The 18,110-nt window shown below is 40.7% G+C and overlaps 2 protein-coding genes across 13 annotated transcripts in view; one reads left to right on the top strand and one right to left on the bottom strand.

Annotated features, from left to right (window-relative positions):
• Positions 1–18,110, top strand: part of LOC307176820 (uncharacterized protein) — a gene marked incomplete at its 3' end in the record, with an annotated part of 160,368 nt that overhangs the window by 139,437 nt on the left and 2,821 nt on the right. For both annotated transcript variants that reach the window (XM_079903307.1, XM_079903308.1), the window contains exon 3: positions 9,317–9,402. In XM_079903307.1, the coding sequence (XP_079759433.1) occupies positions 9,317–9,402 (86 nt within the window). The remainder of the gene's footprint in view (positions 1–9,316; positions 9,403–18,110) is intronic.
• The window catches only part of COG6 (component of oligomeric golgi complex 6), a 280,734-nt gene continuing 274,704 nt past the window's right edge, over positions 12,081–18,110 (bottom strand). For 8 of the 11 annotated variants that reach the window (XR_013824904.1, XR_013824906.1, XR_013824907.1 and 5 more), the window contains 2 exons: positions 14,740–14,978; positions 12,081–14,558 (listed from right to left, as the gene is read on the bottom strand). The gene's annotated coding sequence lies outside the window, so the exon portion shown is untranslated. Of the gene's footprint in view, positions 14,559–14,739; positions 14,979–16,499; positions 17,116–18,110 lie in introns of those variants that run through there. The other 3 variants (XR_013824905.1, XR_013824909.1, XR_013824914.1) reach the window with 3 other exon arrangements.

Here is an 18,110-nt window from a genome sequence, read left to right as displayed (position 1 = left end):
GTATTGCTACTCCAGCTTTCTTTTGATTTCCATTTGCATGGAATATCTTTTTCCATCTCCTCACTTTCAGTCTGTATGTGTCCCTAGGTCTGAAGTGGGTCTCTTGTAGACAGCATATATATGGGTCTTGTTTTTGTATCCATTCAGCGAGACTGTGTCTTTTGGTTGGAGCATTTAATCCATTCACGTTTAAGGTAATTATCGATATGTATGTTCCTATGACCATTTTCTTAATTGTTTTGGGTTTGTTTTTGTAGGTCCTTTTCTTCTCTTGTGTCTCCCGTCTTAGTATTTGTTTTCTGTTTGTCCTGTTTATTTATTTATTTTTTTGACCTGCGCTTGCCCTTTTTTGGATTAATCCAAAGTTTTTATTAGTATATTTTTGCCTATCATCATGATTAATGTTATTTTTCTTTGGGTCAGGACATCATAAACTGTGAAATTAAGGATTGTTTCCAGGAAATTGACAAGGATGAAATTCTTGATCTGGGTAGCATGCTATCATTCTTTTATTTATTGAGCACCTAGTTTTTTTTTTTTTTTTGCGGTACGCGGGCCTCTCACTGTTGTGGCCTCTCCCGTTGCGGAGCACAGGCTCCAGACGCGCAGGCTCAGCGGCCATGGCTCACGGGCCCAGCTGCTCCACGGCATGTGGGATCTTCCCGGACCAGGGCACGAACCCATGTCCCCTGCATCGGCAGGCGGACTCTCAACCACTGCGCCACCAGGGAAGCCCCTTATACCACATTCTGTTCAAGGCTCTGGGAATTGAACAGGGAATAAAAACAGATACATGCTCTGCTTTCGTGCAGTTTATCATCTAAAGGAAAAGGAGTATGAACTCTGAGCTTAGACAGTCCTGGGTTCAGAAACTAGTGTCACTAACTAGTTGTGAAACCTTAGACAATTGCCTACACACAGTGTATTCAAATGTAAACACTGGAATGATATTTTCTTTGGAGGGTTATTTTGAAGACCAGAGATAATGTATAGAAAGCTCCAGCACAGCTGGGGCACGTGGATAGTAATACCTGGTGCTATAATTAATTATTATTATTATATTCACTGAACTCTAACCACCTGAATGCTTTGCCACGCACTAGTATTATTAAATGTATGCCAGAAGGAGACCATTTTCCTCTCACTCTCCCTCTGCCTGCACATTAAAACTGTTATATGTGTCTTAAATATTTGTATTTTTCTGCACTCTAATACTCAATTTTGTGAACATAATTTAATTCATGGTCTATGAGTTTGCAATAATAATGGGATTTGGAATAATAATAACCATATTATTATTGCAGCATGGTGACATTTGCCATTTTCCTTGTGAAGACAGGCTTTTAAAGTTAGTGTCATATTACTTCTGGTGATTATTATTAACTACTAAGTTTAACGTTCCTGTGAAAAGGATATGTTGGGAAAAGCAGGATCCCGACTTTAAAATAGTCCTATCTCCAAAAAGATCTGCCTGGAATCGCATAATTAATTAGCATAAAATCACTTTTCAAATTCTCTGGCTCCTGACTACAGTTTTTCACATTGGAACAACTAGAAGTTCAAACTCTTTATAATTATCATCATGTCAAAGTGTTTAGTGGGACTTCTACATATTTGTCAGTTATGTGATTTCACCTAGACACCATGGACGGAATCCTTCATGCTGTTCAACAATATGTGCTTTGGACTATACCTCCCAGGAAAGTGCAATTTAATGGGAAAAAATTTTGACTGATTATATTGCCAGGGGAGATTATTAGCAGTGGTTCTGGAACTTTACTTTGCATAAGAATCACCTGGGAGGGAGCAGGCACTGAGTGAGGGCATGTTTGGGGGCAAGGATTGGGGATTGTTAATAAGCACAGAATCCTGGGCTCCACTCCCTGAGACTCCAGTTGGCAGATTGGCCATGAATAATCTCTTAATCTAAAGCTGGACCCTCAGGGGGGTTCTTTCACTTCCTGTGCCAGTGCCCAGGAATCAAAGCTGCAGATGTGATTTCTGCTCAATTGTTATCCTTCAAATCTCTTCTCATCGTTTCTCCTGGGGTTATTCCACGGCAGCAAGGCTTGCAACTTAACCTTGACCGCACTTAACCTTTTCATAAATCATTATTTATAAAGAAATTAAATGAGCCAGACTTCTTGGACTAAAAATGAGGTCGTACAAACTGACAATTTTAACTATAATTTAGAGGAAAAATGTGAAGTTAGAAACATCGAATCAACGATTGGCGAAATTAGAGTTCAAATCGATTCAATTACACAGGTATTTGTCGGTGACCTACCGAGGTTCTGCCAACCCACTAGGCCTGGAGGAGAGAAGTGCATAGCTGTCAAGGAGCTCAGCTTCCATTAGATAAGATAAACACAGCCACAAAAATAATAATATAATAATTTACGCATTAAGGCATGGAGAAAGATATCATGTGAACAATGAAGAAACATTTAATTTCATCTGGATGCCCAGGGGAGAAGTGACTTTTAAGTGGACTTTGAAAAATAGGTAGAAATTCACCGAGCAGAGAGGGGAGAAGGGGTATCTCAACAGAGGGAAAAGCAGGAGCTAGGATGTGGTGGAGGCAGTTGGGTATTTCAGCATGGCTGGAGGAGCAAAAATAGAGCAAGTAAGCTGAGCCGGTTATGAAGGGCCTTGCGTGTTTGCTAAGGAGTTGGGGTATTTCTCTGTAGGGAGCAGGGAACATTAGAGGCTCTTAATAGAAGAATGACACGATCAGATCTGTGTTTTAGAAATACAACTCCTGCTGTGACATAAAACTAAAATGGGCCAGGATCTCTCTTGACCCTGGACCCCTGCCTTTTTCCCACCCTTGGCCCTGGGTTTATGCCATGTCCTAAAGCATCCGGCAGAGTACTGTGATCTACTTAATGCCTCCTTATCTCCAGGTCTCAGCTTTAGATATTAGTTCTTCCAGAAGATCTTTCCAGACAATACCCCCCACCCCACCCCCCCACCAATGGGTCAAGTGCACTTAACACGTGCTCCCCAGATGCCCCGTGATTACCCCATCAGGGCCCTTGCCAGACAGTATCAAAATGCCCTGTCGTTCTCAACAGACTGAAGACTTCTTCAGGTCAGGGACCAGATCTTGTTCATTTTTGTATACGTGGTGTCTGCCGCTTCCCTTGTCTGGCTCATAGTGGACACTCTGTGTCTTCTTTGAGTTGATTCATTTAAAAATGAGTCAGACTCTGGTCTCTAATCCTGTTCTGCTATTCACCACCCACCACTGTGCAACTTGGAGGGAAATTGACCTTTTCTGTGCTTGTTGTTTTTTTCTTTTTCAAATGGAGTTAATAATAGTACCTAATTCATGTGGTGGTTGTTAGCAGTCAATGGAATAGCATGAGGAATGGATTTCTTTCCATGTCTGGCACTTACTAAATGCTCAAGAAATGCTTGCAGGACACACATGGGGAGAGGCCGGACTGGCTGGTGGAAAAGAGGCTGGTTTTCAGATCCACTGACACACAGTATCTAAGGATCAGGTCTGGGAATCTGTTTTATTATTTTTAATACCTCTTCCTTTATTTTTTTCTTTCAAAAGTTATTCCTGCTTACTTTCTAATACCTAAATGATACAGACATAATTAAAATATAAAAATAAAAATTCTATACCTCTTAACTCTATAATTCAATTCTACCTGGAGATAAAAAAGTTTTTACAGTGTATATATACTTTCCAGGTATAGATATAGATGATATAGATGTAGGTGTGGATTAATGGATGAATAGATGGACAGACAAGTGAGAAAGCAAATTTAGTAAAATGCTGGTAAATTGTTGGTGGTAGAGTCTAGGTGATGGACATACAAGTGTTCTATAAAGTTCTTTTAACTTTGTTATTCAGCTGAAACTTTTCATGATAAAATATTGAAAAAATAACATGGCATCCATAGGTAGAGACTTCTATAATATATATTAAGTAGGAAAACCAGGTTACAGAATATCATGTATGTTGTGACACTAGTTTGTTAAATAGATTTTTATATTTCTAAATTATAATATAATATTATCGACATAATAATGACATAAATGTAGACATAGATAAGGTTGCAGATATTGATCTATGTTTATGTCTGTATATTACCCATATCTATATCCCTATGAATATCTATATCTGGGGCACAAGATACAGCTTCTACATATGGATTTAGAAAAGCTAAGAATAAAAAAATGAAAAAATACATATTTATATTCATACAAATGTTAACCAAAAGAAAATTGGTGTAGTTATAGCAAAAGAGTAGAGTTTGAGGGAAAAAAGCATTACTAGAAAAAGAAAAACATTTCATGAAGATAAAATAGTCAATTCATCAAGAATATAATAATTCTAGATTTATATGTTTCTAGTAATATAGCCCCAATATATATAAGGAAAAATCAACAGAATTAAAAGGAATAATAGACAAAGCCACAATAAGAAATGGAGATTTTAACAAAAAGTCAATAAAACACAGTAGATCTGTGCGTCATGATTAGCAAACTTGACCCAATCTCTGAAGAAAATATTGATCAAAATAGACAATATGCTACGCTGTAAATCTCTCTTGAAAAACTTCAAACAATTGAAATCATCCAGAGACTTCATGTTCTTTGACTACACTGAAATTATGGTAGAAATAGATGAAAGAAAGAAATGAGATAAATGGGACTAGAAAATGGAAATTAGAAAATATTTGGAACTTAATGATAATGAGAATACTGTATACCAAACCTTGTAGTATGCTGCTGAAGCCACTGTTAGAGAGACATTTATACTTTTAAGTGCATGGATTAGAAAAGAAAGGCTGAAAATTCAATGACCTAAGTATCCAGCCCAGAAAGCTAGATCTGTTAAAGCCAAATAAAGTAGAAGGAAGGAAATAATAAAGATAAGAGCAAAAATCAGTGAATTGGAAGGCAAATATACACTATACATTAGATTCAACAAAGCTAATATCTTAAAAATAAATTTCAAAAAGTCCAAGAAGATGTATAAATCTCTAGCAAGACTGATCAAGCAGAACTAAGAGAGGGCGTAAGTTATTCTTATCAGGAAGTAAATAAGGGAGTTTTGCTATGATCTGACAGACATTAAAAAGATAATGAGGTTATAGAAACATTTTTATGCCAACAAAGTTGAAAATGTATGTGAAATAGATGAACTCTTAGAAAGACACAACTTGCCCAAATTGATAGAAACAGAAATTTTAAAAACTCTGAGGAGTCTACTATCTATTTAAGAAATTGAATCTTAATAAATACAGTCATGATGATGGTGATGATATTTGGAGAGCCTCTTAGACCCTAACTTCCATTTTTAATGTTGTGGGAGTTTTCTTAGCCTAATGGCTGGATCCTCTCATTTATTCCTCCTGACAGGAGAAGGGATTACCTGACAGAGGAGTTGAGGGAAGAAACAAGACATGCTCAACTCGGTTTTTCCTTCTCTTTATTCAGATCTCACTTCCTGCTGAGAGGAAGCCTTGTGATCTGCTCTCTTCTCTGCAGGAAATAACCTGCAGTCCAGCAATTGTCCAGTGATGTCCATAGGTGGGAGGGTAAATTGTCTTCTGGGAAAAAAAGTACTAGCAAGGCTGCAGATCTGAAGACATTTCCTCTGACTGACTGTATTAATAATAAAAGTAATACTTAGAGCTTCATCGACCTATTCCTGTGTGTCTCTCTCTCAATTTTTTTTTCCAACCTGGGAAAAGAAGTAAGCAGTATTACTTATTGATCTTTTAAATTTCTGACAAATAAGTGGCTCAACTCCCTCATCTGTAAAATGAGGTAATAATAGTATTAAATGAGTTAATACCTATCAAGTGATTAGAACCTTGCCTGACAAATAATAAGCACTTAATAAATGTTAGTTGCTACTTTCTTTAGAAAAATTAAATCCTTACTTGGTGCCAGAACTGGGTTAAATGCTTTACATTGCATTATGTTGCATGATATGTAGAAGAAATCTTTGAGGTAGGCTCTATGATTAATTACTCTTATGTTACAAATGAGGAAGCCAAAATTTGGGAAAGTTAAGTGACTTTGTCCAAGGTCATACGCCTCATAAGGTCTGACTTAACAGTACACAACTCGTTCTTGCAAATACAAGCCATTGGTGATAAGTGGGCCAAACAAAAGAGAACAAAGGATTCACATGCATTTGTCACTATTCCTGGAGAGGAAATTTAGGGTAGAGGTCCTACCGATGGTCAACCAGTAGCATCAAGCCCCGAGAAAACGACAGTGTTTGTATGATGTTTAAAAAGGACCCACTTGAATAGGAGTAATATTCAAAACAACATTACATATTCATGGAACTCCAAGCATGTCCAAGAGTCTTCATGAACCATGTAAATATCACACTATTAAAAGTGAAGAGTCGGGTCTTTTCAAATATCACTAACTTTGGACCTCCAGCTCCAGTTCTCTTTGGAGTTTTGCTTCCCTCATGAGAAGGTCTAATGGAACCCTATCCCTGATCAGATTCCGTGAGATCAGTCCACGCTTACACATGGTTCCAAAATCACTTTCCCTTTTCTCTTCCCTCCCACTAAGCTGGGCCAGCCCATGCCTTCTTTCTTGTGATAAGCGATCAAGCTTATCACACAAGCTTTTCCTAATCATTCCTGAAAAGAAAAAGGCAAGATCTTTTTGGAAAGGATGTATGACGCCTGAAGCGGGTCTCGGACCCACGTACAGGCCCTTTAGCAGATGTGGAGCCTGCTGATACGCACGCAGGTGTTTGGAAATGTTTACAGCCTGAATCTGGGCCAGGAATTAGGGAAGAAGATGTGCTTCTTACACTTTTGTGGGAGAGTATATGGGATGGGGAATTTTCAAGACTACACTTATTTCTGGAGACAAAATTTTATAATGCTGAAAAGGGGGCTGTGTATTAAATTTTAAAGTGCTGTTCAAATAAAGTCAAGTTATCCAAATATTTGGAGTTAAGGAATTAACAGACATTCAGAGCATGTGAACAAAATTGGAAACACCTTCAAGTTTTTTTAAATGTATCACATTTGTATGAAGTTTTTTTTTATTGAATAAATTTGACATATGATATTATGTAAGTTTAGGGTGCACATTGTGTTACTTTGATATATTTACATATTGTAATATGATTGCCAAAATAGTGAGAGTTATCACATTACATAATTATAAGACAATATTATTGTCTCTATTCTTTATGCTGTGCATTAGATCTCTAGGGCTTATTTACTACTTGTTACAAATTATTACCCTTAAACGCCATAATCCTTATCCCTCCCACACCATCCCCCGGTAACCACCATTTTACTCTCTGTTTTTTACCTATTTAACTTTTTATTTTATTTTGTTTTGTTTTTATTTTTTTGGCACGCCACGCAGCTTGCGGGATCTTAGTTCCCCAATCACGGATTGAACCCGGACCCTCAGCAGTGAAAGCACGGAGTCCTAACCACTGAACTGCCAGGGAATTCCCCATATTTAACTTTTTAGATTCCACATAGAATCTTTGTCTGACTTAGCAGTTGTCTAATTCTTGTCTTTGTCTGACTTAGAAGTTTTCTTTTAAATGACTGCTTTGCTATGTCTTTGGGCAAGTTCAAATCTATTCTCAGAGACCTCAGTTTCCCTATCTGCAATTAGGACTCCATACAGCACATTGATATGTAAAGGGGATTTTTATATAATGCCTATATTTCACTTTGGCTTTCTTGAATATGGCCGCTCTAAAACCACAAACAGCCGAGCCAGATTTTCCTTATGTCTGAGCTCCCCGCAGAGTAAGTAAAACACTTTACTTTTTTTTTTTTTTTTTTTTGTGGTACGCGGGCCTCTCACTGTTGTGGCCTCTCCTGTTGCGGAGCACAGGCTCCGGACGCGCAGGCTCAGCGACCATGGATAGCTCATGGGCCCAGCCGCTCCACGGCATGTGGGATCTTCCTGGACCGGGGCGCGAACCCGTGTCCCCTGCATCGGCAGGCGGACTCCCAACCACTGTGCCACCAGGGAAGCCCCTAAAACACTTTTCAAAATTACCATTAGCTCGGCTGGACTGCTACTCCCTCGTATTATATGGAACCCAGGTGGTTTTTAAATGTTAACACTTCTTCCAAACTGCCTCCCTGGGTCCCACTCCCTGGGCACTTGGAAGGTAAGATCTCATTATTTTAACATTTTCTATAGTTTCTCTACAGGGCATATTCAGTTGGGCCACCCCAGAGTTTCCATTTTATAAGAATGCCCCTTCCGAACAAGAAAGAATATTTATGAAGCTTCTCTTCTGACAGCTCCGAAATTAAAGTGATAAAAAAATTGTTTAAATTGCTAATCTGAAATTAATGTTCCCTTTCCAATAAGAAAGAATGTTTTCATGAAGCTTATTCTGACACTTCTAATATTAAAACACTTTTAAGCCTGCCCTTCCAAAATTAAGGGAAAATAGTTAAAGTCTCTGTGGGCATCTGGGGATGACATTTCTATGTGAGGTCTTAGAAGAACATACTCTCCTGGTCCTTCCATTGGCTTTGCTGTTTCATTTTCCTTGTTTTCTTCCTTATGTAGAAACGGTACCTGAAGTTCAGGGCTTGTGCCTTTTTCCTGTTTCTCCACAAACTCTCTTTTAGATTTATACATTCATACAGGGATTTTTATAGAGTGAGAGTCTATGAAAATCATAGCAATTTGCAGTCCCGAATTACCCCCCAGAACATTAAGCAAAAGCCTGTGTGCTCCACTGGCGAAAACTGTCAGCCCAGGGGAAAAGAAAAGGAAAACTTACACAGGAGGTATGGAAGAAGAAAAAAGAAGACAAATAAAAGGCGTAAAATTTAAAAGTGGGTGAAAGCACGAGAGGTATATTCCCGTTTCCAGAGAAACCATCAGTCACCTAGAATTCTGCTTACTTGGGAATCACTCGCCAGAGATGCGAGGAAGACTCTTCATCAAAATCCAGAAGAGGAGCATTCATGGCAAAACTGAGAAAAGAGCTCCCCTGGTGGCGCAGTGGTTGAGAGTCCGCCTGCCGAGGCAGGGGACGCGCGTTCGTGCCCCGGTCCGGGAAGATCCCACATGCCGCGGAGCGGCTGGGCCCGTGAGCCATGGTCGCTGAGCCTGCGCATCCGGAGCCTGTGCTCCGCAACGGGAGAGGCCACAGCAGTGAGAGGCCTGCGTACCGCAAAAAAAAAACCTGAGAAAAACATTATTTTGCTTGAGCTTATAAAAGCAATAAATAGAAATTCTATAAAGGCCCCTTTCAACTACATGTATATAAATTATATTCCATATTGCTGATCCACAATTAAATCAAATTTATTTTCAGAATGGCAACCGGGACAGAACTGTTACACTTGCGTACGCCTGCTGGGGACAGCGGTTGGTAGGACCAGTGAGCGGGAGTGATAAACAGTAAGTAATAATTATGTGGGGAGGTAAAGAATGTCTACCTTTTAAGGTCCTATTTGTAACTATTAAATCCCAGAGTTGAGACAGAGAAAACAATTTGTCAAATTACACGTTCAATAACAAAAAATATGGTGTCTGAACAACCTTGCGTAAAGAAAATCTGTGTGTCAAGGGGTTTGGATGGATGATGAAACATCTTAAATTTTACTCTTGAGGATTTACCATGTCCCCAGGACCACAGTCCAAATTAGAGCTTTGAATTGTTCCGAAATGTACACTTGACTCCTTCAGTAAATTATACATGAAGATCCGGTTTAAGCATTTGCTATATTTATAGTGCCTTAAATTGGTATTGAATCCCAGAGTGTTTGGACCTCAAAATAAAGAAAAAATGACTGTTGATTTCAAAAATAGCACTCCTTTTAATTAAAATGTGTACATGCATTACCGAAAATTTAGTAGATGCATATAAGCCGAAAGAAGAAATCACGCGTAATTCTAGCATTTAGAAATCAAGACCATTGTACCATCTCATTATATGTTCTTTCCTCCGCCATTTAAAATGGCCGCGTGGTATAACATTGCATGGATATACCATAGTTGATTTAACCAGCTCCTCATTGTTAGAAATTTAGGGTTGTTTTCCATGTTTCGCCAAAAGTCATCAAGTGGCAATGAAAACCTCTGTAACATAAATCTTTGTACAGATCCTTTTGCTCTTCTGCAAGTAACTTCGGGCAGGAACAGAACTTCCACAAAGAGAAAAATGTAAAGCATGGAGGTAGCAAAGAAGCACCGCTTTCTAAGAGGTCTGCTCTGACTTCCGCAGGCCGTCTGGGCTAGAGTCGTCCTCCTGCTATGCCCGTGGGCTGGGGAAGCAGCCTTCTCATTCAAGGGCTGTCTGCTCTGCACAGCTTTGTGGTTAGACGTCAGTAAGCCTCCCAGCAAGGGTCTGGGAATACCTCCTCTCCCAGTTCTAGGAGGAGGGATTGCTCTGGGGAAAATAACTGTGACTAAGCTGGGATCTGTCGGAGGGACAGGGCTGGGGGGACGGGGACGGGGTGGAAAGAGTTATTTTGGTATCTCTCCTACAAATACATCCTGTTGATTTGAGAAACACCGTCACACTCCTGTCCGGACTCCCCCTGGGGTGCCTGCTGCACTCAGGGGGGTGCAGAGGTTAGTAACAGGCTGTTTCCTTGATTTGGCCCTAAGCAGGGAGAGGGCCGGCTCTGACTCCCCTACTGCAAAATCTCCAGTGAGCCCTTAGCACCCACAAGGCATCATTAGCCTGGTGTATCAGCGACCTCGCCCTTTCCCTCTCCGCTCCAGCCTCACCAGACCAGTCACCAAAGCGACGTCTGTACCCTCAGCTCCCTCAGCGTGAACATCCATCCTCACCTCCAAAGTCTCCGTCTTTCGTTATAACGCAGGATAACCATCATTTCCTCTGTGGAAGCTTCTCCAGGATCCCAGGCAGAGTTCGTGTCTCCTCACTCTTATTCCAAGAGCCATCGTGACGTTGGGCTGGTGGTCTGTGACCTGCCTCACCCAGCAGGCTGTGACTCTTCCTGTTGAGGATTGTGGCTCTGGGAGTCTGTCTTCTTGGTGCCCAGAACAGAGTCTGACATGCAAAAAAGCACAGATTTTCCATTTTTTATTTATTTTCCAACGAACGAATTTAAATGTTTGAAACCATTAACTCAGGAAGTTGCACGTGAATATTTTTAAACAGCATTAATGAGCCGATATCCACCCTTACAATGAACTCATTCATGCAACCCATCCAACATGGCTATTAAAATGGGGGGGTGAATAGATCGCAAAGGAGTGGAAGCCATTTTCAAATATTGAACTATAGTTGAAATTGAAATATAACTAATATGTTCGTTTCAGGTGTATTACATAGTGATTTGACATTGGCATACATTATGAAATGATCACTATGGTAAGTCTAGTAACCATCTGTCCTCATACAAAGTTGTCACAATAATTATTAACCATATGCTGTGTACTTCATCCCTGTGACTTTTCATTATATAACTAGAGGTTATACCTCTTAATCTTCTACACCTATTCCCCCACCTCCACTCCCCTCCCTTCTGGCAACCATTTATTCTCTGTGTCTATGAGTCTGTTCTCATTGTGTTTTGTTTGTTTGTTTTTTAGATTCCTCATACAAGTGAGATCATGCTGTATTTGTCTTCTTCTGTCTGACTTACTTCACTTAGCGTAATACTCTCTAGATCCATCCATGTTGTTGCAAATGGCAAGGTTTCATTCCTTTTTTATGGCTGAGTAATATTCCATTGTACATCTTCTTTATCCATTCATCTGGACACTTAAGTTGATGGACACTTAGCTTGCTTCTATATCTTGCCTATTACGTTTCTGGATCTTGGAAAAGTGGCCAATGTAGGAGATGTAGGCCTAGCATAGTCCCCTTTGGATACCAGAACTCTACGCCCTAGGGGTGCCCCTACGTGGGCTGAGTGGGCCCTTCTGTTGTGGGGCAACCAACTACTCTGAGTGTCCTGGTGGGTGGGTTTGGCCCCCAGCCCAGCTGGCTGCCAGACCCTGCCTCATGAAGTGAGGACTAATCAGCTACTGAGCAAGGCTGGGTGCCTGCATGAGCGGCTGCAGGGCTGGTGGTATCACAAAACAATTTTTGAAAAAATCTGTTGTTTTTCATTTTATCTTGTTTTTACTTTTTATTTTCATTTATTTATTTATTTATTGGCTGTGTTGGGTCTTTATTGCTGCGCGCAGGCGTTCTCTACTTGCGGTGAGCGGGGGCTACTCTTCATTGTGGTGCACGGGCTTCTCATGGCGGTGGCTTCTCTTGTTGTGGAGCACGGGCTCTAGGCGCACGGGCTTCAGTAGTTGTGGCTCGCGGGCTCTAGAGTGCAGGCTCAGTAGTTGTGGCGCACGGGCTTAGTTACTCCACGGTCTGGGGTGGGATCTTCCCAGACCAGGGCTCGAACCCGTGTCCGCTGCATCAGCAGGTGGATTCTTAGCCACTGCGCCACCAGGGAAGACCCTATACCTTGTTTTTAAAGGGAACATAAAAGAAATAAAACCACAGAAAGTTTGTAGCATCGTGCTATACTGTTTTAGAATTATGTTTCTCTCATTTTCCTCAATCCACTCAAGGATTCACAGGGAACAGCAGGGAATCTCAGAATTTATGTTAAATCAAGAACTGGGTCCCAACACATCTTCTTAGAAGGCTTCTCAGTAGAACCTCAGTGCCTTAAAAACAGCCAGGAGGGCAACAGAAAGATGGAAGTTCTTATCAACTGGTTATAAATCAGTTATAGAAACATAAAATAATTGTTTTAAAAGTAAATATAAACTAATATATTGGCCTTTAATTTTTTCCCATTTAGCTTTGGGAAGAGTTACCAAAATTCAAGGTGTGTGAAAGGCCAGAAAAGTTTGTTGTGTTGTGGTCATTTTAAAGAAATAATGTTACAGTTTTAAAACTACCCTCCAAACATTTGAGCTTTATTTTAATGGTTAGAATTTGGTATAGGGAGAGTTTATCTTGGATGCCAACCTAAGAAGTGAGATCAATTTAATACTACAAGCTCTTGGTGGTATGAGGTGAGTTTACCTGCAAAGCGTGTCATGGCACAGAATCAAAGAACAGAGTCACAAGGAGCCCCCAAACAAAGCAAGGTTTTCCTACCCAGTTGGGGGTAGCTGCATCTCCCTGTGAGTGTAAATAATCTGGGGACGAGGAGTGTATGCACCGTGTATGAAGGACAGTGAGGTCCCTGGACAGAGGCAATGAGGGGGACACCACTTCTGAAGAGTTTTCCAAGGGAATGACATCCTGAAGGATTATATAAAAGGAGAAACAACCTGTGCTTTCCCTACAGCATTTTCATGCTTATATTCACATTTTATTTAAATGCAGAAGTTGTTAGCATTTTGAAACTATCTTCCACTTGAGAGTCATTTAAATAATTACCTAGATAATATAATATCCAGGAGCATGCGTAAGAGGCACCCAAGATGCTTTGCTTCTGGGGAGGAGCCTAGGAAATTGGAGGTTAATGTAACAGAGGGGCATATGCTAAAAAAAAAAAAAAAAAGTTCTTGAAAAGAATAGAGGCATCTCATATAAAATATAAAACCAGCTCTAGAGGAAATAAATTCTGAAACTGTTAACAGTCTGTGATTCTGTGTAATGGGGATGGTGGGAGACAAACTTCTTATTTGGGGCTCTACTGTCTGGATCTTTTGCAAATTACTATTATGTGCACACCTTGCTTTTAATAAAGGAAGAAAAACTTAAAATAACTATAATGGATATATCCTTTAAAAGTAAATGTCTTTGGGGCTTCCCTGGTGGCGCAGTGGTTAAGAATCCGCCTGCCAGTGCAGGAGACATGGGTTTGAACCCTGGTCCGGGAAGATCCCACATGCCGTGGAACAACTAAGCCCGTGCGCCACAACTACTGAAGCCCGCACGCCTAGAGCCTGTGCTCCGCAAAATCTAAACATCAATGGGAAATAGAGAAGACCATGTGAGCTTAAAACAGAACCTTCTGTCTTCCCCCCATAAATCACCTTATTTATTCTCAAATAATTTAATATAAAAATAGTTCAGAATAATAATACCAAATAATAGTACTATTAAAGCAACATCTCATAAAAATCACTGGTGTTTGAATTCTATTTCATGAGAATGTAATTTTCCTCTTCATTCTGTAGCCCAGGTGAAATGAGATTGAATCTTAACAAAGCATTTGTCTTTTGTTCTTTGTTTATTAAAAGGGGACCAAGAAGGCCTTTTAAGTGAAATGTAATTCAATAGAATTAGTTTGAAAATAAATAGAACACATGTGGTTAACTTTGCTTTTGAAATTAACCTATCAGGCACAGATCTCTGTAATTAAAGAATCCTAATTCACAATTCTCTGAATCACTGCATTTGGCAGGCAAATGCCAGTAATTTTCATTTCACAACACAGTGCCTCAGACAGTAATAAGCCAGAAGGAAAAACATGCAGGTTTAATCAGGTAACAAAGCATGTCAAATACTTATCCTGAAACGAGCGAGTCTGGCACATGAAGTGTGAGCCTCCGAGAAGTCCCTTAGGGAATGTTATATGCTCTGATCTGTACCTTTTCACAGCTTCTGCTGAAACCTTTAAGAGGGAAGGAAAAGTCTCAACCAGAACAGGCATCGATATTCAAAACAAATCACTCTCAGTGGGGCTTCTGGGAGCCAAAGATACAAACACAGGCACACACACACACACACACACACACACACACACAAGATAGTTGATCTTATCATTGCTTTTAAATTCTCTGCACACCATGCACCTGCTTACTACTTGCACTCGGTGGGGGGACCACTTCCACTGCCCCTCATTCATTCCAGGTCTTCTGAGAAGCAGCCCATTCGCCTCACAGGACATTAGCTTCTGACATCAGAATGGGTCCCATCGTTACGTGGTAATTTAGGTATCATGGTGCCTAAGAGAAGGGCGGTAGCCATCTGCCACTGTCACCTCAGGGTTGAAGAATGGACAGAACCTCCGAACACATCTAAGAAGTATTTCCTTCAGGGTACACGGCCCATGTGGGAGGAGAAAACAAGAGTGGTACAATATAAGTTGAGTGTCTTTCCAGCTAAGAAGCACTTCTTAGCCTTCTTTGTCAGCAAATGATAAGGGGGTCTGTTTCCAGGTGGATCCTTGAATCGTACTGTTATAGCAGGTAGTGATCATTAGAGGACCTGCGTTCTACTGATACGAACGTTCCATGTGATTTAATGCTTCTCTGAGTTTTGGCATCTCCAGTGTTACTTATAGCTGGAGAGGAACGTTTATACTATGATTAGTCACGGACAAGCTATGGAGCAGAAAGGAGCTTAAGCTGGTTTTTAGGAGCCAGGAGGGGAAGTCTGGATGCTAAAATAAAAGGAAGATAAGGAATTCTAGCTCTTCTTTCTGAAGGAGTTTCAAGCAGCTCTGTTGCTGAAAGCCCTACCATACATCTCTGCTTTAATAATTATATTTTCTGAGTGTTCCCCTGGTCTACGATCTCTTTTATTCATTGAGTGCCAACTGTCTCCTTGGTGTAGAACAGAACTCTACTCCTCCACCTCTTGGAGCAGAAAATGCAAGAAGGATTGTGATGGGAGGAAGCAGAAGAGCCACACCATTAAAATGATGTTTAAAAAGATAAAAAGGGGCTTCCCTGGTGGCGCAGTGGTTGAGAGTCCGCCTGCCGATGCAGGGGACACGGGTTCGTGCCCCGGTCCGGGAAGATCCCACATGCCGCGGAGCGGCTGGGCCCGTGAGCCATGGCCGCTGAGCCTGCGCGTCCGGAGCCTGTGCTCCGCAACGGGGGAGGCCACAGCAGTGAGAGACCCGCGTATCGCCAAAAAAAAAAGAAAAAAAAAAGATTAAAAGATCTGTCAATTTCAGGGTCAATTTCAAAATATGTATTTCAAAACAATGATGGGATTAGAAAAAAATATCAAGTTGACTTCTGGCATATAATGAGAGCTTAGTAATGGTTATTGACCAAAAGATCCTCAGCTCCTTAGAAGAAGGCAATGGCTCACTTTATTTTCATTCAATTCTTTAGAAGTAAAGAATACGTGAATATGGTGGTATTTTACTATCATACTGGCAAACTCTATGACTGAAAATAAACAAAGGGAAGAGGAAGCAATGGGGCTTGAATGGGTAGTGGTGTCCTTGAGGTGTGACGGCAAAATTAGGATCCGGAAGGGAAATCCAGGGGTCCGAATCTGTGGCCTGAACCAGACTGCCGAGATGTCTGGTGCGATAAACTATCCCTCAGGAAAGATCAGAGCACAGGTCAGAGCCTATAGCAGGCCGTTCCTTGGGTGGCTAGGCATGGTCACACACAGCAAAGGGAAAGAAACCCTTAAACAGAGCCAGTGGAAGTGCTGGCTACCATGTTTGGGAAGCGAAAGGGCTTGCAGAACATTTGGGGGTTTTTTCATCTCCTCTTGGGCTCTCCTTGCAAAATAAACAAATAAGCCTCCTAGTGTCATGAGACCTAACGATGGAAGCTGTGACCCTGCATTCTGACCAACGATCTAACCAGATCAACACAAAATGCCTGAGGTCAGAATAGTCACACCTATGGCCAAAACATCTAGATCTCCAAGAGGTGACAGGGTCCTCCTGAGAACAGTGCATCCTTCTGAGGACGGTGATAGCCACACTCTGAGTGGATTGTCTTATTCACTGTCTAACTAAACACCAGGTAACTGCTTGGCAGAGATATTATAGAGGAATTTCAACGGCAGGTAACCGGGTAGAACAGAAATGCTTTAAAGTCCTTTCCTAGGCTGAGATTCTATTGTCTGACTGTCTATGTTCTCATTTTACTTTCTCACATCCTACTTCCATTAACTAATGCTGGGGTCCAGGAGGTATAAATGGATGATGTTCAAGTCAGACACGGAGGGAAGAATCTTCCATCCCCTCCCCTCCCCAGTCTATCCCCCTTTTTCCGGTAGAAAAAAGTTCAAGGTAAGGGTCCCGGACAATGTCACTTGCTAGTGCTTTGCTTCTGGTGAGCTGTGCTCCAATGAAGCGTAATGCAGAGCTAAGCAGACCATCTTCCCTGAAGCTCTTCTCTAGATACAGGATATGATCCAACTGCCACGTTTTGTCTTGCTGTACAGGCTACCAGGCTCTTTCCTAGTCCAGAGACCTTGGAGCAGAGGACAAAAATGGGGTCATCTTAATCATGTGATTGTGGGAAGCACAGTGCCTGCTTTGCCCCCTAAGAGTGAAGAGACAATACAGCCCAGGATGCAGACTGTTCCCAGTATGAAGCTCCCTAAATGGTGTACATTTTTTCTCTTAGAAAGATTTTGAGAAAGAAAAACAATCCTCGATATGGTCCATAAAACAGCATTTTAAAACTTGCAAGTGAAGACTAACTTTTTTCCTCTGACCCTGGCCACAGCCAGAACGCTCCACCAAAATAAACCTGGGACTGGTAGTTGCCAAGGAGGAGGAGGCTGGGGGGAGGGGTGAAGTGGGAGGTTGGGGTTAGCAGGTGTAAGCCTTTACGTATATAATGGGTAAACAACAAGGACCTACTGCATAGCACAGAAAACTATATTCAATATCCTATGATAAACCATAATGGAAAAGAATAGATATTAAGAAGTGTATATATATATATATATATATATATATATATATATGTATAACTGAATCACTTTGCTGTATAGCAGTAATTAACACGACATTGTAAATCAACTATACTTCAATTAAAAAATAAAAATAAATAAACCTCAGGTTACCAGGCATGGATGCATGGGCATGGAAAGAAATAACAGAAAGAAATGGGCATCTGGTAAAAAAACAGTAATAAGAGCAAGGTGGAAAAAATTGATGAATTGCACTGAAACGGAATGTTCCATTCAGAGAAAAAAAAAAAGTTGTGGATTTTTTTTTTTAGATCCTCTATTTTGGACTTTCAAAAATGGTGAGGGCAACACATTCTAAAATACTTGGACTCAGCTCAAGCAGACTGCATTATTTCATCTTGACAGAGATCTCCTCCAGAAAAGATTCCCTGAATTACTCTGGACAGGAATTAAATTCCTTTTATTGGATCTCAATTTATATATATTTGAGAGAAAACTCAAGTTGACCAAGAATGTGCTTTTGTTTGGATGGTGTTGCTTCTGTATG

The sequence above is a fragment of the Stenella coeruleoalba genome (genome assembly GCF_951394435.1).
Source record: "Stenella coeruleoalba genome assembly, chromosome: 18".
NCBI lineage: Eukaryota > Metazoa > Chordata > Mammalia > Artiodactyla > Delphinidae > Stenella > Stenella coeruleoalba.
The sequence above is the reverse complement of the archived record's forward strand: the minus strand, read 5'-3'. Positions and strand labels throughout refer to the sequence as shown.